General features: G+C 35.8%; 1 protein-coding gene across 2 annotated transcripts in view; it reads left to right on the forward strand.

The window, feature by feature from the left end:
• The first annotated feature begins 11,320 nt into the window (after positions 1–11,320).
• LOC149895709 (43 kDa receptor-associated protein of the synapse) overlaps positions 11,321–22,580 on the forward strand; it is a 38,419-nt gene continuing 27,159 nt past the window's right edge. For both annotated transcript variants that reach the window (XM_090118693.1, XM_090118694.1), the window contains exons 1-9: positions 11,321–11,358; positions 11,888–11,970; positions 13,230–13,375; positions 14,597–14,748; positions 17,907–18,029; positions 18,980–19,163; positions 19,955–20,155; positions 20,614–20,723; positions 21,123–21,303. In XM_090118693.1, coding sequence (XP_089974819.1) covers positions 11,321–11,358; positions 11,888–11,970; positions 13,230–13,375; positions 14,597–14,748; positions 17,907–18,029; positions 18,980–19,163; positions 19,955–20,155; positions 20,614–20,723; positions 21,123–21,303 — 1,218 coding nt within the window. The remainder of the gene's footprint in view (positions 11,359–11,887; positions 11,971–13,229; positions 13,376–14,596; positions 14,749–17,906; positions 18,030–18,979; positions 19,164–19,954; positions 20,156–20,613; positions 20,724–21,122; positions 21,304–22,580) is intronic.

The raw sequence follows: 22,580 nt of genomic DNA on the forward strand, positions 1-22,580 counted from the left end.
ACTTTGTTAGCCTATAACACTCATACCCCATGGACATGGGCATAAATTTTTCGGTGGGGTAAATTGTGTTTAAAGCCATTGATACCCAATTTGTCTAAATCGACTCTGGGTTTTTTTTTGGACCATCTCCTTTGTGATTGGAACACTCCTAGTAAGCAAATAAAATGCTTGTGTCAGGAGGTTCCGCTCTTCCTTAGCACTATTACAGAAACAGAAATAAAACAATATGAATGAATACAATGCAAAAGCATAAAAGAAAAGAAAGAATTTAATAAAAAAATATCGGTAACGGTTGATTTATTATCGGCGATACCGATATATCGGCATTGCCGATATATCGGCCGATATATCGGTATCGGTATCGGTATCGTTACATCCCTACTAAAAATGTAAATCTGAAGGTTTTTTATACTTAAAAATATTAAGATGTTTGAAACTACTGAATCGATTATGGCGAAAAAATATTACAAATGTTACGTACGTGTACGCTCTATATTTGATATATTTATTGCCATTATATTTTTTATCTTGGTCCGTAATATTCAAAACATAGACCGTAACAATTTTTTCCAGTATAAGATTAAAACTTGTTATAATAAATAAACAATAAACATTATTTTAAGCAATACCGTATCGTAAAAAATATTAAATAACAGTAATGAGTCTATTTAAAAAAGTAGGTATCGTTTTCGTAGTAACGGTGCATTAAGGGTGCTATAACAGATTTTTAACAAAAATCGCTATTTTACGGTACAATTTTAACTCAAAGCACTTACACGTGAGAACAAAGTAATATCTTAATTTAAAGATAATATATTCAGTTCTACGATCATCTTATAAAAATTGTACGACGTCATACAAAATTGTCACTGAAATACGATTTTCCCAGCACAATGATGGCATAAAATGCAAAAAAATGGGGTCTAAACCGGTACACTTTTAAGAAAATTAAAAGCCTAATCTATCTTCTTACCTATAAATTATTGAGGGATATATAGTCCTTTATAGATTGTGATAATTTTTTTGTATCTAAATCAAAATTTTATTTCAATTATAAGCTAAATTAAAAATACTTGTCGATTTCTTCATACATTTTGCTCTCGCGGGTCGTCAGACCGCGCTCAGAAGCGCTCTTGGAAGGACGGGTGTATCGCTCCTCGTCCCAAAAATAAAAACGAATTAGAAAAAGATTATTGTGCGTATACTGTCGTTTTCGTGATTTGAAATATTTGATACTTTATAAGAGTAAACTGTATAAGTTTCATATTCCAGTTATTTGTAATTTAAAATTATGTTTTAAAAATTATGTTGACTGAGATCCTCTTTTTTTATGGGTTGTTGAACGGATTGGTGGGGTAAAGCAATTTGACAAAACTTAAATCCAAAATGGCGCCGACGAAAATTTGCCATCTTTTCGTCATGGGTGTCATTTTCATGGTTTTTGGGGTAGCTATTAACCAATATGAGGTCAAAAATAAAATCCAAGATGGCGCCGACGAAAATTTTACATCTTTTCATCATGGGTGTCATTTTCATGGTTTTTGGGGTAGCTATTAACTAATATGAGGTCAAAACTAAAATCCAAGATGGCGCCGACGAAAATTTTACATCTTTTCGTCATGGGTGTCATTTTCATGGTTTTTGGGGTAGCTATTAACCAATATGAGGTCAAAAATAAAATCCAAGATGGCGCCGATGAAAATTTTACATCTTTCCGTGATGGGTGTCATTTTCATGGTTTTTGGGGTGGATATTACGCAATATGAGGTCAGAACTAAAATCCAAGATGGCGCCGGTGAAAATTTGACATCTTTTCGTCATGGGTGTCATTTTCATGGTTTTTGGGGTAGCTATTAACTAATATGAGGTCAGAACTAAAATCCAAGATGGCGCCGGTGAAAATTTGACATCTTTTCGTCATGGGTGTCATTTTCATGGTTTTTGGGGTAGCTATTAACCAATATGAGGTCAAAAATAAAATCCAAGATGGCGCCGACGAAAATTTTACATCTTTTCGTCATGGGTGTCATTTTCATGGTTTTTGGGGTAGCTATTAACCAATATGAGGTCAAAAATAAAATCCAAGATGGCGCCGACGAAAATCTTTGTTATTTTATTTTAGTTTACTTCTTTATTATTAAGAAAATTACACCTATGACGAAAAGATGTCAAATTTTCGTCGGCGCCATCTTGGATTTTGGTTTTAACCTCATGTTCGTTAATAGCTACCCCAAAAACCATGAAAATGACACCCATCACGAAAAAAGTCAAATTTTCGTCGGCTCTATCTTGGATTTTGGTTTTAACCTCATATTCGTTAATAGCTACCCCAAAAACCATGAAAATGACACCCATCACGAAAAAAGTCAAATTTTCGTCGGCGCCATCTTGGATTTTAGTTTTGACCTCATATTTGTTAAGAGCTACTCCAAAACCTTGAAAATGACACCCATGACGAAAAGATGTAAAATTTTCGTCGGTGCCATCTTGGATTTTAGTTTTGACCTCATATTGGTTAATAGCTACCCCAAAAACTACCCACACTTGCAAATGTGTTTGCTACGTAGGAAAAGTTCAGATTTAAGAGTATCCTAGGTAATGTGTTATGTGACGAATACCTATAATTTATTTCATTCTGACTATTTTTCGGAATAACATACATTTACTAAGAATTGTATACAATGCCGGATTTAATACAGTGCCGGTAACATCATATGTATGATAATAATTCTACATTTCTTAAAAAGCTTTGATATTGTATACAATTCATAGATTATTATTCAATGAAATAATGATGTAAAATAGTCACACTTTTTTAAGTTGTTTGAATATACTAACATACTTATTAGGATCGTACCTACTAATAAAAGTAACAAAATGAATTTTTAAAGTTCCTAGTAATCTTCTGGAATCAATTTCAATAAAAATACATAATATCAAAAATTAAAAATAATATCAAGTATGAAGATGGTCTATAAAATGGAATGCGCTATGTTTACGTGAGCGTGATATTGCCGCGAACAAAGTTACGTCGTTAGATACCTAAATTTGAGTAACGCAGATTTGTGACAGCGTCCTTAACATCAAACGCAAAGATCAAACGAGCGAATGCCCACTATGTCAAATTCTTGTGTAAACAGGCGTATTCTTTCGTTGTTCTTAGTGCGAAAAGATTATATACAATGTTCTAATACTTAACAACACGTCATGCATGACAACACTGAATAAATAAATAAACAACAATTAGATAAAAAAAATGTGTGCGCGTACTAGTGTACTCACGTAAGAAGTGAAACTTCTTTATGACCTTATTTTTCAAAAAATAATTTGCTATATGCAACTTTACAGAAAAACCTCGAATCACGCGTGGTAGGCATAAGAAAAAGATGGCGCGTAACGGAAAAATGTCATGCGTAACGAAAAAATGTTGCACTAAATTTTTTTCCAACCCCGATAAAGAAGTTTCAATTCAAAAATAGCTTACCTATATGGGCTAGGGGACAGATGCATCTGTTTCAGTGATCGATTTTCTTTACGGACAAGTACATAGTAGCCTTCAATATATTACAGAAGACCCGCGTTACAACTTACACCGGCCCCTGGCCTACCCGTCGCCCCCTGTAATCCGACATATTGTCTTAAATTGTTGAATACCTATTTTTGTCAATTTTTACTTCGATCATGCATGATTGAACAGTGTACAACATTAACAAAAAAAAAATCCACCAACTATTGTGCTGTACTCGAAATATTGTTTTAATTCCAAAATACACAATGAAGCATGATTTGTACCTACTTCTGAAACAGAACTACCTATAACAATTTATTTTATAATTAGGTCCGTTATTTGTTGAATTACAAGGTACTCTTGCGTGAAAACATCCGGACTATAGGGGGACTCTAGACAGCACCCCATAATATATAATTATCTGAAATAAATAAATTAAATAAATAAATAAATAATCCGACAAATTCAATACTTTGAACTAGGGATGTAACGATACATGATTTTGCCGATACGATACCGATACCGATATTTGTAGTAATGTATCGGCGATACCGATACCGATACCGATATCGATGGCTTGGTAGAAAAATAAATAGTGAATTATGCATAAAAAGTTACCAGCATTTAACAGAGACTCAACTGTTAATCGTATTCTTTTAAATAAAAATGCCAAATCAAAAAACAACAAAACCATTTATTTTAGTATTATTATTTTACAAAGTCAGTTAAACTTTAAGTAATACACATACAATCAGTACCTAATAAAAGTTTACTATTGGTAGAGTTTTTTCAGAAAACAAAGTGCGCACGCGTGGGCGGCCTCCCGCATCGTTCATTGGGCGCGGTTTTTTGAATTGTTTGATATCGGTATCGGTTGTTTTATTATCGGCGATACCGATATATCGGCTTGCCGATTAATCGGCCGATATATCGGTATCGGTATCGGTATCGTTACATCCCTACTTTGAACTGTCGGAATACCGCGGGTCTACTGTATTTTAGATGTTTTCCATGGAAATCGAACCCACGACTTCTCTATGTATCTACTCGGTATAAGTTGATTTCCTTCTTTGTATCTATACAGAGAAATATGTAATAAGATAACGGCTATGAACTGGGGACCTTCAAGAAAAGAGCATATTCCTACTTGAAAGGCCGGCAACATACTCACAATGTCTCTGACACTGTGCGTACATATGGGCGACGTGGAGCACTTACCACCAGGTGACGCGTCTGCTCTGTTGCCCCCTATTGCATAAAAAAAAAAAAAAAAAAAAAAAAAAAGATTAACTAATTTCGATGATATTTCGCGTATTTGTAGACCATGTTTTAGAGGAGATTCATTTGAGAAAAAATATATCATAATAAAATATATTAACATATGATTAACATAGACAATATAAATTTATAAAGAATAGAAAAAATTCGATCACGAAGCGGGACTCGAACCTGCATCCTTTCGCGCCATTCCGGGGCGGATGCCTGACCAATTCAGCCACTCGTGACCCGCCAGAGCAATCGAATTTATTCCATTCTTTCAGTTTTATGTGTCTAGGGACACACCGCGCGCCATCTATTGAGACGATTAACAACCATCTCAACCAATATGAAACACTTTTCAGTGAATACAATATTGTAACGACGGAACACGACCTTTTTTGTTGAAATTGATATTTTTGGTTTTATGGCATTCAAATGCTTTATAAATATAAATTTATAAAGAATAGAAAAAAGCGGTGTGTCCCTAGACACATAAAACTGAAAGAATGGAATAAATTCGATTGCTCTGGCGGGTCACGAGTGGCTGAATTGGTCAGGCATCCGCCCCGGAATGGCGCGAAAGGATGCAGGTTCGAGTCCCGCTTCGTGATCGAATTTTTTCTATTCTTTATAAATTTATATTTATAAAGCATTTGAATGCCATAAAACCAAAAATATCAATTTCAACAAAAAAGGTCGTGTTCCGTCGTTACAATATTGTATTCACTGAAAAGTGTTTCATATTGGTTGAGATGGTTGTTAATCGTCTCAATAGATGGCGCGCGGTGTGTCCCTAGACACATAAAACTGAAAGAATGGAATAAATTCGATTGCTCTGGCGGGTCACGAGTGGCTGAATTGGTCAGGCATCCGCCCCGGAATGGCGCGAAAGGATGCAGGTTCGAGTCCCGCTTCGTGATCGAATTTTTTCTATTCTTTATAAATTTATATTTATAAAGCATTTGAATGCCATAAAACCAAAAATATCAATTTCAACAAAAAAGGTCGTGTTCCGTCGTTACAATATTGTATTCACTGAAAAGTGTTTCATATTGGTTGAGATGGTTGTTAATCGTCTCAATAGATGGCGCGCGGTGTGTCCCTAGACACATAAAACTGAAAGAATGGAATAAATTCGATTGCTCTGGCGGGTCACGAGTGGCTGAATTGGTCAGGCATCCGCCCCGGAATGGCGCGAAAGGATGCAGGTTCGAGTCCCGCTTCGTGATCGAATTTTTTCTATTCTTTATAAATTTATATTTATAAAGCATTTGAATGCCATAAAACCAAAAATATCAATTTCAACAAAAAAGGTCGTGTTCCGTCGTTACAATATTGTATTCACTGAAAAGTGTTTCATATTGGTTGAGATGGTTGTTAATCGTCTCAATAGATGGCGCGCGGTGTGTCCCTAGACACATAAAACTGAAAGAATGGAATAAATTCGATTGCTCTGGCGGGTCACGAGTGGCTGAATTGGTCAGGCATCCGCCCCGGAATGGCGCGAAAGGATGCAGGTTCGAGTCCCGCTTCGTGATCGAATTTTTTCTATTCTTTATAAATTTATATTTATAAAGCATTTGAATGCCATAAAACCAAAAATATCAATTTCAACAAAAAAGGTCGTGTTCCGTCGTTACAATATTGTATTCACTGAAAAGTGTTTCATATTGGTTGAGATGGTTGTTAATCGTCTCAATAGATGGCGCGCGGTGTGTCCCTAGACACATAAAACTGAAAGAATGGAATAAATTCGATTGCTCTGGCGGGTCACGAGTGGCTGAATTGGTCAGGCATCCGCCCCGGAATGGCGCGAAAGGATGCAGGTTCGAGTCCCGCTTCGTGATCGAATTTTTTCTATTCTTTATAAATTTATATTTATAAAGCATTTGAATGCCATAAAACCAAAAATATCAATTTCAACAAAAAAGGTCGTGTTCCGTCGTTACAATATTGTATTCACTGAAAAGTGTTTCATATTGGTTGAGATGGTTGTTAATCGTCTCAATAGATGGCGCGCGGTGTGTCCCTAGACACATAAAACTGAAAGAATGGAATAAATTCGATTGCTCTGGCGGGTCACGAGTGGCTGAATTGGTCAGGCATCCGCCCCGGAATGGCGCGAAAGGATGCAGGTTCGAGTCCCGCTTCGTGATCGAATTTTTTCTATTCTTTATAAATTTATATTTATAAAGCATTTGAATGCCATAAAACCAAAAATATCAATTTCAACAAAAAAGGTCGTGTTCCGTCGTTACAATATTGTATTCACTGAAAAGTGTTTCATATTGGTTGAGATGGTTGTTAATCGTCTCAATAGATGGCGCGCGGTGTGTCCCTAGACACATAAAACTGAAAGAATGGAATAAATTCGATTGCTCTGGCGGGTCACGAGTGGCTGAATTGGTCAGGCATCCGCCCCGGAATGGCGCGAAAGGATGCAGGTTCGAGTCCCGCTTCGTGATCGAATTTTTTCTATTCTTTATAAATTTATATTTATAAAGCATTTGAATGCCATAAAACCAAAAATATCAATTTCAACAAAAAAGGTCGTGTTCCGTCGTTACAATATTGTATTCACTGAAAAGTGTTTCATATTGGTTGAGATGGTTGTTAATCGTCTCAATAGATGGCGCGCGGTGTGTCCCTAGACACATAAAACTGAAAGAATGGAATAAATTCGATTGCTCTGGCGGGTCACGAGTGGCTGAATTGGTCAGGCATCCGCCCCGGAATGGCGCGAAAGGATGCAGGTTCGAGTCCCGCTTCGTGATCGAATTTTTTCTATTCTTTATAAATTTATATTTATAAAGCATTTGAATGCCATAAAACCAAAAATATCAATTTCAACAAAAAAGGTCGTGTTCCGTCGTTACAATATTGTATTCACTGAAAAGTGTTTCATATTGGTTGAGATGGTTGTTAATCGTCTCAATAGATGGCGCGCGGTGTGTCCCTAGACACATAAAACTGAAAGAATGGAATAAATTCGATTGCTCTGGCGGGTCACGAGTGGCTGAATTGGTCAGGCATCCGCCCCGGAATGGCGCGAAAGGATGCAGGTTCGAGTCCCGCTTCGTGATCGAATTTTTTCTATTCTTTATAAATTTATATTTATAAAGCATTTGAATGCCATAAAACCAAAAATATCAATTTCAACAAAAAAGGTCGTGTTCCGTCGTTACAATATTGTATTCACTGAAAAGTGTTTCATATTGGTTGAGATGGTTGTTAATCGTCTCAATAGATGGCGCGCGGTGTGTCCCTAGACACATAAAACTGAAAGAATGGAATAAATTCGATTGCTCTGGCGGGTCACGAGTGGCTGAATTGGTCAGGCATCCGCCCCGGAATGGCGCGAAAGGATGCAGGTTCGAGTCCCGCTTCGTGATCGAATTTTTTCTATTCTTTATAAATTTATATTTATAAAGCATTTGAATGCCATAAAACCAAAAATATCAATTTCAACAAAAAAGGTCGTGTTCCGTCGTTACAATATTGTATTCACTGAAAAGTGTTTCATATTGGTTGAGATGGTTGTTAATCGTCTCAATAGATGGCGCGCGGTGTGTCCCTAGACACATAAAACTGAAAGAATGGAATAAATTCGATTGCTCTGGCGGGTCACGAGTGGCTGAATTGGTCAGGCATCCGCCCCGGAATGGCGCGAAAGGATGCAGGTTCGAGTCCCGCTTCGTGATCGAATTTTTTCTATTCTTTATAAATTTATATTTATAAAGCATTTGAATGCCATAAAACCAAAAATATCAATTTCAACAAAAAAGGTCGTGTTCCGTCGTTACAATATTGTATTCACTGAAAAGTGTTTCATATTGGTTGAGATGGTTGTTAATCGTCTCAATAGATGGCGCGCGGTGTGTCCCTAGACACATAAAACTGAAAGAATGGAATAAATTCGATTGCTCTGGCGGGTCACGAGTGGCTGAATTGGTCAGGCATCCGCCCCGGAATGGCGCGAAAGGATGCAGGTTCGAGTCCCGCTTCGTGATCGAATTTTTTCTATTCTTTATAAATTTATATTTATAAAGCATTTGAATGCCATAAAACCAAAAATATCAATTTCAACAAAAAAGGTCGTGTTCCGTCGTTACAATATTGTATTCACTGAAAAGTGTTTCATATTGGTTGAGATGGTTGTTAATCGTCTCAATAGATGGCGCGCGGTGTGTCCCTAGACACATAAAACTGAAAGAATGGAATAAATTCGATTGCTCTGGCGGGTCACGAGTGGCTGAATTGGTCAGGCATCCGCCCCGGAATGGCGCGAAAGGATGCAGGTTCGAGTCCCGCTTCGTGATCGAATTTTTTCTATTCTTTATAAATTTATATTTATAAAGCATTTGAATGCCATAAAACCAAAAATATCAATTTCAACAAAAAAGGTCGTGTTCCGTCGTTACAATATTGTATTCACTGAAAAGTGTTTCATATTGGTTGAGATGGTTGTTAATCGTCTCAATAGATGGCGCGCGGTGTGTCCCTAGACACATAAAACTGAAAGAATGGAATAAATTCGATTGCTCTGGCGGGTCACGAGTGGCTGAATTGGTCAGGCATCCGCCCCGGAATGGCGCGAAAGGATGCAGGTTCGAGTCCCGCTTCGTGATCGAATTTTTTCTATTCTTTATAAATTTATATTTATAAAGCATTTGAATGCCATAAAACCAAAAATATCAATTTTAACATAGACAACCTTACATAAACAGTCAGAATTAAATATCGAAAACTTTGTTCATCGTAACCACTTAAAATACTGAACATAATTAGATGCAATTCAGTTCGGTAGACTACAACACAGAATACAAAATGATTTTTTTCACTGTACCTACACTAAAAGACGCAGATTTTTTTCCGTTCTTATTTTTTCCTCGCCGTACGGTACTCCTAAAAACTTTAAAGTAAAACCATATCATCCTTTACGCAGTCGGTAAACGTCGCAATAGTACATAATATACATTATCTAAAGGTGCGCTGACCCGTTTTCAGTGACATTTACTAGATGTTCCGACCTAAATCAGGCTCAGCTAATAAGGCACTAGGTTTTACAGCTAGATTGAGCTGTGTAGTTTTAAATTTTATAGTAGGTATATTTTGTATAGGGTCATGGAAAATGTAGCGTTGGTTGGTTATATTATGTGTAAGAAAAGATATATTTTGTTTATAATCTAAGACAGATTCAGTTTAAAATTCACGCGCTTGTTTTTACGTTAATCAACCCATACTAAAAGTTAAAACTCAGTAATAGACGTTTTCCCTTTCGATACGGATCTCTAAAAATTAGTAAAAAAATGCTAATAAATTGTTTCTTACACCTATTTAATTGTTTTCATCACACATTTGAAAATACCTAAGTATATTATGACAGCCTTTGCCATAAAAATGTCCGTATCATTACGAAGAATAACATCCGTATATTTTCATGCTAAAAGTTATTTTCAGAGGCAAAATCCTATGAAAACCATTGAGATAATATTACTACGTATGGAGGAGACACCACGAACAAAATCTGTGCGCCATTTTTTTGCTCTAACTAAGTTTTAAAAATTATTATTTAGTTAGGTACTTAACGATGAAAGTTATTCCTTTGCACTTTTCCGTATTATTTGTATTATTTGTGCAATATCGTAACACACACGAAGGCATGTTTGATGCGTTTCACTTTAAAACCATTAAAAAATACCGCTCAACATACGTCACATGACGTATGTTGAGTGGAACATAAGTGATGTAGGCGGTGTCGTCTCCTATTAATATTATCTCAATGATGAAAACATGTAAGTTCTAATTTATAATTTATGCATTATCATTAATAGATAGGTACATAAAAATCTTTATTAGATTCTATGCAATGTTCTAATATCGAACAACACTGAATACGAGTTTTCGTTTACACTAAAAGATAATGAAATGAAAGAATGCTCTTGCTCTAAGCTCTATGCAACGCGAGGAGGGCGATAAATTGTTGTGGCTGCAGTCTGTTGTAGGGCTATGCTTAATTACACGCTTTATATTAGCTTTACCTGTTTTTTAACATGAACCGGGCGAACTCCGTTTCGCCACCAGAGACACCTTTTCTTTGCTATAAACCTCACGGAGCCCGAGACCTTACCAACGAATGCAAAACCTTGGAACCGATTTCGTGTATTCTGGAGTAATAGCGTCAGGAAGGAAAACCCAACTTATTTCTATATAGTAGATTAAAAAAAATGCTCAAGCTCTAAATTCGTTTGATGTAAATGCACAGTAAAATATAGAAATACTAGCGGTCCGCCCCGGCTTCGCCCGTGGTACATAATATTTACGTTTTCTCTACATAAGAACCATCCTCGTACTTCAAGGAATATAATAAAAAAAGAATTATCGAAATCAGTTCAGCCGTTCTCGAGTTATGCGCTTACCAACACATTTTGCGATTCATTTTTATATATAAAGAAGATGTAAATAAACTGATATATTGTATAGGTTATGTGGAGAAAGGAGTGCGCAATGCACCCGGCCAGCAGGTGACCCTGCCGCCGCCACCCGCGGACCATGTCATGGGATTCACTCGAGTCCCGAGACTTTCTTGGGTAAGTCATAGTTTCTAATATTTTACAATATTTCTTCTGTTTGCTTTGGCGCAATCAACCTTTGTATTATAGCTTTCCCCCAGTTGCTTCGCGTAGTCAAAGAAAAACTCGCATAGTTCCGTTCCCGTGAGATTTCCGAGATAAAAAGTAGCATATGTCTTATTCTAGGTCTTCAGCTACCTACATATCAAATTTCATTGTAATCCCTTAGTAGTATTGCGTGAAAGAGTAACAACCATACATCCATCTTCACAAACTTTCGCATTTATGATATTGTAATAGGATGACAATTAAGCTATTGCATAGCTTCTATCGCGGGCCTTGAGCGCGGGGACCGAATCCAGAAATTCCGTAACGAAAAAACCTCACGCTCCCCACTCCAACGGGCACGGAGGTGTGGCTTGAAGGCATAGCATGCAATAGCTTTACCGCGGCAGTCCCCGAGTGCCACACGTCTTTTTATTTCTTTAAACAATCATCTAGATAAATAAATAAAACACCAGTAATTAAAGTTATTTCTCAATTTCAGCGGGGCGCCAGCTCATCAGCTGTCAGCATCGAGGCTGATCAGCTCGCCAGATCCTCAACGACACCGTCTCGATGACCCGCCAGGTGACGAAATTAGTATGTGTTTTGTGTATTCTTGTATGGGTTGTGTACGGTGTGATGTGAGGTCATGTTCGAAGATAAAAAATAATTTTTTTATACCTACTTCTCTTTGTTCCGTTCTCTTTCGTAATTCAAATTTTTCAAATTTAGTGCATGTTTAGTGCAATGTTCATTAAATGCAATTTATTTTTTAGCCTATATTATAAGCTTTTTCCATTATTAATTATTATAAAAATGTTACGTAATTAAATTATTGCAAATTAAATTATTGCAAATAATAAAATTATACCGAATAAATTGAAATAAAAGAAATTGTTTTGCATACATGTACAACATGTATGACCGCGGATGGGGTCGGTAAAATTCTAATTGTGTCACGTGTTCGTGATATTGTTTATTCCTATTTGTATTTATAATGAACATATTTATCACTATTAAGTCGTAATTATACCGAATAAATAGAAATAAAAGTAAAAGTTTTTATTTTGATTCATATACGGTCTATCTCTCCTACATATTTATATTGCATGCAGTGTTGCTACTCTCATATATTGAAAATACAATAACAATAGTGATTACGACCACAATTACGACGCAAGTATTTTCAATTTATTTCGGTAGAATGATTTGCAAATTTTTAAACAATTGTTGATTAAAATAAATGTATAATGCAAATAGTATCAGTATCTCAATAGACTAAATACTTGACAAATATAAACATCTATACCAAGATGGGTATTTTTAATCATTACCTAGTAACACTGATAATCTGAAGCTTATCTGAAGCGTCAAAACTTAGCGTCAAAATCATAAATCATAATTATTTATTATTATTATTGTTGTCAATTAATTCAATTATTGTCATAGTTTCTATTTGAAATGAAATGAATGTGTTCGTGCCTTGTTATTTAGATTTCTATGATGTGTTCGACGCTAATATATACATAAGGTTCGACGTTATTTTTTGAAATAATCTTATTACCATTTACTTTTCACATTTGTCTCGTAAATTAAAATATTACCTTTGTAATAAAATGTAAAACTTAACGTTCATCGTTTACTCGATAAACTATTTTTTTGAAGTGTTGAATAAAACTATTGTTTTATTTTAAGTGTCGTGAACTGCGGCTTATTTACAACTTTAATCATATCTAAAAATACTAACATCAAGCTTTAAATTGAGCTATCTTGACACAATAGAAAGACAGAAAAAAGAGAGAAACTAAATATTCCAGCAATAAATAGCTCATTAAACATTCCAGAGCTATACTCGTTCTCGGAAGAGTACCCTACAGAGGGCGGGCGATGGGGCGCACGCTTCGGGCCCGCGCACCGCCCCGCGCCCGGTTGGCTCGAGTGCTTTCGTGTTGTGAGCTCCAGGATCGACCAGTATCTGGCTAGGCGGAAGGTAAGAATCGATTAACAGGTATAAATTTATAAAGAATAGAAAAAATTCGATCACGAGCCGGGACTCGAACCCGCATCCTTTCGCGCCATTCCGGGGTGGATGCCTGACCAACTCAGCCACTCGTGACCCGCCAGAGCGATCGAATTTATTCTATTCTTTCAGTTTTATGTGTCTCAGGGACACAAGTTAAGTGTCTTCATAATAGACCTTCTGGAAAGTAGGCAGAAGGTGAAAAGATATAACAGGGTAACTAGGGGCCTTCAAGGGGTATTCAAGAGAAAAGTAAACAGGTACCTTCTGGAAAGCGTTTCACATTAGGTGACATCTTAGCTAACCAAAAGTGGCTTGGTGGAAGGTGAAAAGATATAACAGGACTATTGGGAGCCTTCAAAAGAAGTATGAATCATATTCTAGAACTTCTAGAAGTGTTCAAGAGAAGAGAGAACCTTCTATTGGGTATCTTCTATCCTATATTCCAATAAAAAAGGTATAGATACTCGTGCACAGCTCTAGGATTGACCAGTATCTGGCTAGGTGGAAGGTGAGAATCAATTAACAGGGTTAGGTGTCTTCAAGAGAAAAGTGAACTATTTATTTATTTATTTATTTTTATTTATATTACATCTTTTTATAATTAGATATAAAATAAGGTATCGCTGAAAATCTGCTCTGCAGTGAAAGTCTATGCTTTCACTGTAAAATGCTGAGCGGCATTTCTTTTAGCTTGTAGGTTTAGTAATTAAGTTTGTAAGTACACATATTGTTAATTTTTAATGTACCTGGCCTGCTTGCTAATAAGTATTTATTTATTACTAGAGGTCCGCCCCGGCTTCGCCCGTGGTACATATTTCGCAATAAAAGGTAGCCTATGTCCTTTCTCGGGTATCAAAATATCTCCATACCAAATTTCATGAAAATTGGTTTAGTAGTTTAGGCGTGATTGAGTAACAGACGGACAGACAGAGTTACTTTCGCATTTATAATATTAGTATGGATGTATATGGAATTTTAACATTACATCTTTTTATAATTAGATATAAAATAAGGTGTCGCTGAAAATCTGCTCTGCAGTCTATGCTTTCACTGTAAAATGCTGAGCGGCATTTCTTTTAGCTTGTAGGTTTAGTAATTAAGTTTGTAAGTACACATATTGTTAATTTTTTATGTACCTGGCCTGCTTGCTAATAAGTTATTTATTTATTATTATTTATATTATTTCAGATTGAGCGTGGAGTGCGTCTATACAGTCAGAATGAACAACGCCAAGCGGTCAAGATATGGCTGTCTGCGTTACGTGGTGTTCGGCATCGGAGTGATAAGTTTGCGTTGTTGGGGCATTTGTACCAGGCTTTTATGGATTTTGGGAAGTATAGGTAAGAAATAATCTATTTAATAGTAATAGTAGATTTGTCTATATTAATATTAACTAGCTGCTCCGCGCGGTTTCACCCCCGTGGCTCCACACCTGTTGGTCGTAGCGTGATGTTATATACCCTATAGCCTTCCTCGATAAATGAGCTATCTAACACTGAAAGAATTTTTCAAATCGGACCAGTAGTTCCCGAGATTAGCGCGTTCAAACAAACAAACTCTTCAGCTTTATAATATTAGTATAGATAATAAATAAATAAATATTTTGGGACAACTTTCACACACGGCACGATCTGATCCCATACTAGGCTTTCGCTTGTGCTATGGAAACCAGATGGCTGATATCGGTCAATTAGGGAAAGCTGGCATGTTCACAGTACTCACACTTATGCAATTTCACTTACAGTATGTTCAAAAATAAATGCGACTCTAGTTTCATTTTAGACTTGAATTGTAAAATGGGTGCGTTGTAGATATATATATGCAAATATAATTACTTATGAAAGCTCTCATAATTTACCTGTAAAATTATAATTTAAAAGTAAATAAATTGATGAAGTTAATTATTTATTCTAATAATAATCAATTGGATAAAAGTATTAATAATCATTCAATTATCAAATAATAATTAAATTCCTGACTTTGGTCGAGTAAAGATATCTAAGAAATATTATATTTGTAGTAAGTACGTAATACCTACCAATACGCGCTAACAAATATGTGTTACATGTTTATTGTATAATTTTCACACTATTGGTTTTAAACTCAAACTCAAACATTTATACAATTAGACTTCTTCTAGAAGCACTTTTGAATCGTCATAACAGTTTAACAGTTTTAACATTTACCACCAATTCAGAAAGCAGTATCTATAGAGAAGAAGAAGAATCTATTTAATCATAATCGTAATCTTCTACTTCACTGTAACTTTCATCGCTCGAAGAACTCAATGTTTCGTTGTCGGAATTTCTTAATGTTATTATAAATGAGTCAGTGTAATTATCTACTTTTGGTTCTAATTGAATATATTTTTCCTCATGTTCTCGCGTCTTTCTCCAAACGTCACTAAACATATCCAGACTAATAGCATTTGCTTCCTTTCTAAATAATTCTTCCACAGTTTTCAAGTTAAAGTTCACATTTTGTGATGCTACTTTCCCTTTAATAATTATGCCCCATAGTAACTCTATTGGGTTGAGTTCTGGATGGTATGGTGGAAGGCGCAATACACTATGTCCATGATCTTTGAGGATTGAATCAAGTAGGTAAAAATTGTGTATAGTTTGGCTTATTTTTTTTAATAATGTGATAACTCTGATTATAAATTAGTAATTTGATTTTTGAAAAAAAAAATGCCGATTTTAGTCAAAATTTATATTTTTCTAACAAGATCCTTATCATCCAAATTTCCACCTTGGTGAGTAAAATTGACATTTCTAATGAAAATGAACAAAAAATTAAGTAAATGATTTTATTAAATACTGTAAAATAGTCTATAATTCTTCCATTTACTGTATCACAAAATTCTTCATAGATTTTTAGATATTCGTACTACACCAATTACATCACCCTGTATTTATAAACAATTGCAAAATATGACACATACATAGGCCGGGAGATACTGACACAAAATTTCGGGTCATTTGTAACAGAATGGCGGTTCTACAGAGGTCTTATTACGCAATGACTAAAAGAAAAATGATGGTCACAACTCAGAACGCTGGTACCGGCGGACTAGTCGCGTGGGTGGCGAGAAAAAAAAATTCAAAAATTTGCAGATTTTCCGCGGTATGGCGACCATTTGGAATCGTCCGAAAAGTATGGCATGGCGATTTTAGTAAATGGCTGCACGACGATGGTTACCTGTGCAAAAGTGAGCCCGGTATAAATGGTTGAATTGTTTTTTTAAATCAACGCATTCACGTCGGTATGGCGGACTGTAAGTCACATCGTAACTGTATGGCATGACACTACCGCCTACATCTTTTTTAAGGGCTATCGGTAAATTCTAAAATTTTTGTGTTACAAATCGTTGGACTTTCGCTATTTATCCGACGAGTGTGACTAACGCCCACGCGACTAGTCCGCCGGTACCAGCGTTCTGACCATCATTTTTATTTTTGTCATTGCGTACTAAGACCCCTCTAGACCGCCATCCTGTTACAAATGACCCGAAATTTTGTGTCAGTATCTCCCGGCCTAACATGTGCAATGTGTAAATGTGTTGACGTTCCAGCTCTTCTTAATATACCTGTAAACATACATATATCATTTTAAATAAACACTTATATAGATAATATGATAGCTGATTTAATGGATTTATCATTGAATCTTTTTAAAAGTATCTATATAGACATTTTTATTTTTGGCAAATATAAGTAAGAAATAGATCTATTTAATAGTAGATAGCTTTTTTATATTCATAACAGTCTGGTCCATACAACATACAACAGTCTGGCTTTTGGCAAATTTTGGTGAAAGAAAATCTATTTGATAGTAACTTTTTGACAATTTTATCATACTTTTAGATTTCGGCAATTTGTTTTCGGTAGAATAGTTTGGATATAATCCATACTAATATTATAAATGCGAAAGTAACTCTGTCTGTCTGTCTGTCTGTTACTCAATCACGCCTAAACTACTGAACTAATTTGCATGAAATTTGGTATGGAGATATTTTGATACCCGAGAAAGGACATAGGCTACCTTTTATTGCGAAATATGTACCACGGGCGAAGCCGGGGCGGGCCACTAGTATTAAATAAATGATACAAGGTTCAGATACGTACGTACGCACTTAAGTGGTAAAATACTTTAAAATTGTTCAACCAATGATAACCTTACTAGAAAACCAAAATACTAGCATGGTGACCATTTTTTTAGATTATAAATCATCCAAATCTATACATTTATTGAAGTGAAACTTCTTTATCGAGGTTGGAAAAAAATGTAGTGTAACATTTTTTCGTTACGCGTGACATTTTTCCGTTACGCGCCATCTTTTTCTTATCCCTACCACGCGTGATTCGAAGTATTTCTGTAAAGTTGCATATAGTAAATTAATTTTTGAAAAATAAGGTCATAAAGAAGTTTCACTTCATACGTGTGTACACTAGTACATGCACACAATTTTTAATTTATACTACATTTTAATTTTCAGAGAATCGTTAGAATTCGCAAACCGTCAACTAGGCATATCAGAAGAACTTGACTCGGCTCCAATGAGAGCTGAGTCTTATCTAAATCTGGCAAGAGCACATCAAACTTTAGGAGGATTAGACAGGTAAAGTATGAATGAATCTTAATTAATACTATTATAAAGGCGAAAGTTTGTAAGTATGGATGTATGGATGTTTGTTACTCTTTCACGTAATAACTACTGAACCGATTACAATGAAATTTAGCACACATATAGAGGGTAACTTGGATTAACACATAGGATAGGTTTTATCCCGGAAATCCCACGGGAACGGGAACTATGCGGGTTTTCCTTTGAAAACGCGGGCGAAGCCGCGGGCGGAAATCCAGTGAATGAATAAAAGCTATATTGTACACACAAAAATAAAGAAATAACATTCAATAAAATATACTTTTAGAAATGTACACGGGGCTGGGTTAAATATTAGTTTGAATGTAATAAGAATGTACTGCGATTCTACAAAACTGCTTAATTGATGTTGACAGTTGATAACAAATCACAGCAAGTCAACGAATATTAACGAAGTGAGGGTAGTTGGGTTAAACGTCATTTAAACAACGTCTAAACCCCTAGGCACGATCCGTACGAATACGCCACGATTAAAAGGAAAGTCTGTCAAACGGCAATCGTTAGGGTATTATGACATTTGACAGATATAAGACCACGCTTGCTTGTGTGTGTGAGCCATTTCGAACGTTGGTATGAAGTTTCCCTACTGTATGGATCTGTATATTGTGTATGTCTGTATGTTCTGTTAGTCTCGAACTGGGCACGTTCTCCAAAGCGATGGACAGCTACTACCTTCTGAAAGCTATCCATCGCTTTGGTAAATCAGTAACGAGAATGTTACACATATAGAGATACTAGCTTTCCGCCCGCGGCTTTGCACGCGTTTTCAAAGGAAAACCCGCATAGTTGCCGTTCCCGTGTGATTTCCGGGATAAAACCTATCATATGTGTTAATCCAAGTTACCCTCTATATGTATGCAGCATGTTTCATTGTAATCGGTTCAGTAGTATTTGCTATCTCGTAGAGCGCTATCGTACGCCCGGCACGCGCTGTACAACGACTGCGGCGGCGGCTCGACGGCCGGCTGCGTGCAGCTCACCGTCGCGAGCGTTAGCCTCGAACTGGGCGCGTTCTCCAAGGCGATGGACAGCTTCCAGAAGGCGCTCGCTGTGGCGCAGGCGCAGAACGATAATACGCTGCTGTTGCAGGTCAGTTATTGAAGTGAAAACTTCTTTAGCGGCGTTGAGCACTTTTTCTGTAATGGGTATAAAATCTTAAACTCGCGTCAGGACACGTGACCTGATCGAAAAAGCGTAAGACGGATACCATTCCAAAATATCAAACATGCTCAACGTTAATAATCAAGTTTTCACTTCTGCCGGCACTCCCGGAGTGCAACCCGTCTTTTTTTTGTAAAAGGATTGCTTTTTTATCTGTTGAGGGTAGTCGAAAAAATTTGTGTGTAAAAAATGGGATTTTGTTTTGAGGGTAGTCGCAAATTTAAAAAGTTTTTTTGCGTAAACGGATTTTTTGAGGTTGTTTTGTTTGGTAATTGATTTAATTTTGTGTAAATGTGTTAAACAAAAAATCTATTTTTTGTGTGTATGTTAATTGCTTGCTTTTGTGTGAATATGTAATAAAAAAAGATGGTTTTTGTGTGGTTCATTGGTGGTTTTATTTGTGTAGTAATTTGCAAATGCGATGTTGAAAATATGAGGGTAGTTACTAACTTTTATGTCATACTATTTTTTATTTAAAGTAAATAGATAGGTGCTTCTGCATATTCGTTCGTATTTTTAACTTATCACAATGAAGTCTTTAAAACATTAATTATAACAGTCGAAGCTCAAAGTTTTCTTTTGATTGAAATAATATTTATTTTTCGTGTAAAACTGTTTTGAACAAATGACATAGAAATCCGATGAAATCATTCGTTTTAGTATTGTTATCTACTTCATAAACATTCCCTTACTAAAAGCAATAATTCCAACCATTCCAGGTATACGTAGGCCTGTCCGAACTATGGCGTCGTCTCCGCGACACAGAACGCGCGGTCGCTTGTGCAGCGCGCGCGTGTGACCTCGGCCGCGGTCCGCGCTCGACTGACCTGAATACACGACATCATAGGATCGCGCTATTGCAAATGGCGGCCGCTTTACGTGCTAGAGGGGAACTGGGGGATGCGTATGATTATTGTAATGTAAGATATTTTTTATTTTGTCGAGTTAGTTAAAAGCAGAATTAAAAATGTTACGAACCTATATTAGCATCTATTAAGAAATATTGTGTCTAGATAAAAAAATATTCGTACCATAAAATGCTTTCGGCCGCGGACGGCGCTTGACTGCACGCAACACGCGACATCATAGATAATTAAATATACTAGTTATAGAAGACTACCCGCATTAAAAAAACAATACGTCAAACACGTTAGTTGGACCGTTGTATTTATTTTAACTTGTTACAACTGTTGCGTTCGAGCCACATTACAAGTTTATACATCAATAGTCAGTTTAAGATCTCCAAAGTCATACCTAATTAACCCATTGACCACCGTAAGCCCCGATCGGGGCGCGACACAATAGATTTTCTATTGTGTCTGTGATTCCGAGGACTGATGGATTAAGGATATTTTTTAATAATTTTATACCTTTTTAGGAAGCGTTACGTTTATCGACCGTGGCCGGTGATCAAGGAAGCTTCGCCCGCGCAGTTCGAATAGCGGGTGACGTGTATCGACGGAAATGTGACTTTAATAAAGCTTTAAGGTAAGTAACTCTTCGTAATTACACTTATATTATGTAGTTAGTATACTATTTGAACACATGTTTTGATGGTTATATTTTTTAAAACTTGTTGTTAACCAAGTCGTATTTGAAAAATCAATTTTGTGGAAAAGAAATAATTAAATCAAGCGTTTAAACTAATTGGTGTTCCTCAAGGATCATACTTTGGACCAAATTTTTATGATACAGAAAATTATTCGTAGTTTTTAATATTCGATTAGTTTATCGAAAATGTATAAACCATGACCAATACTTTTCAGCATAACTTTAAATTAAACTTTTTTAAATTTTAACCTTTTTAAATAATACTGCTTTTAAGATACCGTGGCATGGCTTTAAATCATTATGTTAGTTGATTTAAGTTTTATAATTAAATTTCAGACATTACGAAGTAGCAATGGGCGCGGGTCAATCGTTAGGAGATCGTTTAGCACAAATGGAAGCCATGGACGGAGCGGCTCGTTGTCTCGAAGCGCTAAGGGTTCAGGGAAGAATCTGTAATTGTAGACCTTTGGAGTTTAATACGAGATTACTAGAGGTGGCGACTTCTGTAGGGTCTAAGGTATGTATTTCTATAGTAATAGAAGGAATAATTATAGTTAGAAAAAAAAGTCTTAGAAGTGTCAGAACTAGACAAAATTGAAATGGGACCCACCAAAAGGCATCTAAATTCCAATAAAAAAGGTCATATTATAGTCTAAATTTCTTAGTTAATAACACGAAAAATACAGACGTATTTTTTGGGCTTGTTAGATAGTCCTCCTTTTTTGAACTCGGTTGAAAAATAAAGTTTAGTTTGTTAGGATTTAAATAGTTAGGTCTTAATAAAATGGAAGCCATGGACGGAGCGGCTCGTTGTCTAGAAGCGCTAAGGGTTCAGGGGAGGATCTGTAATTGTAGACCTTTGGAGTTTAATACGAGATTACTGGAAGTTGCTACGTCTGTGGGGTCTAAGGTATGTATTTCCATAGAAAAAAAAAAAACAAAAAATTAAGGTTTTCGAAGTGTCAGAACTAAGCAAAATTTAAAATGAAACCAATCGTAAGATACCTAAATTCCAATAAAAAAGATCATAAAGTCGAATCTTCTGAGATAACAAGCCCAAGTCTAAGCAAGCCTAAGTTCAGTTAACCAGGGGTCAAAAATGGATGGTTATTGAGCTATGACGGTTTTTTGACCAAAATTTAAATTACATCTTTAATCGTTTTATTGGATTTTTATCTCGATCCCATGCAAAAGTAGATAACATTTGTGCCTTTTTAGAAAGCTTATGAAACAAGGAACTTAGGTACGTCTTTAATTTGTACATCAAGTTTATTACACCTTTTTCTTTTTAAGGTGATTCCTACGATCTGTTCCCAGCCAATGTCCCGCTAGATGGCGCTGAATTCTACATTTCTAGTTTATTTGAGTTTTTGCGTAATTGGAAAAGATTAAGGTCGTAGGAATAGTCATGGCGGTTACTGAATATTATATTTTATTGAAATATGTCATATCATTGCCTTAAAATCCACCCAATTCGGTAAAAAAATGCATTATAACATCTGTCATTGCATACAGGGTCGTTTACACACACAGACGTATACAAAAATGATAAAGATTTAAGTCTAGATGGCGTGAATGTAAAACAAGTAGGATTGTTATAAAAATAAAAGTTATATTTGTTGGCGTAAACTATTTTGTTGTAATTTTGGGAAATAAATAATGTCAAAATTGATTACAATAAAACGCAGTTTTATTTTATTACATTACACTATTGTTTTTTTTTATCAAAACATGTATTTGAAGTAGCATATACCTATGATATAATATTATGCTAAGAATAATTATTCATACAAC

Source organism: Colias eurytheme, chromosome 30 (genome assembly GCF_061535395.1).
Source record: "Colias eurytheme isolate Ceu_HAF_F1 chromosome 30, ilColEury1 Martin Lab GWU primary, whole genome shotgun sequence".
NCBI classification, from domain to species: domain Eukaryota; kingdom Metazoa; phylum Arthropoda; class Insecta; order Lepidoptera; family Pieridae; genus Colias; species Colias eurytheme.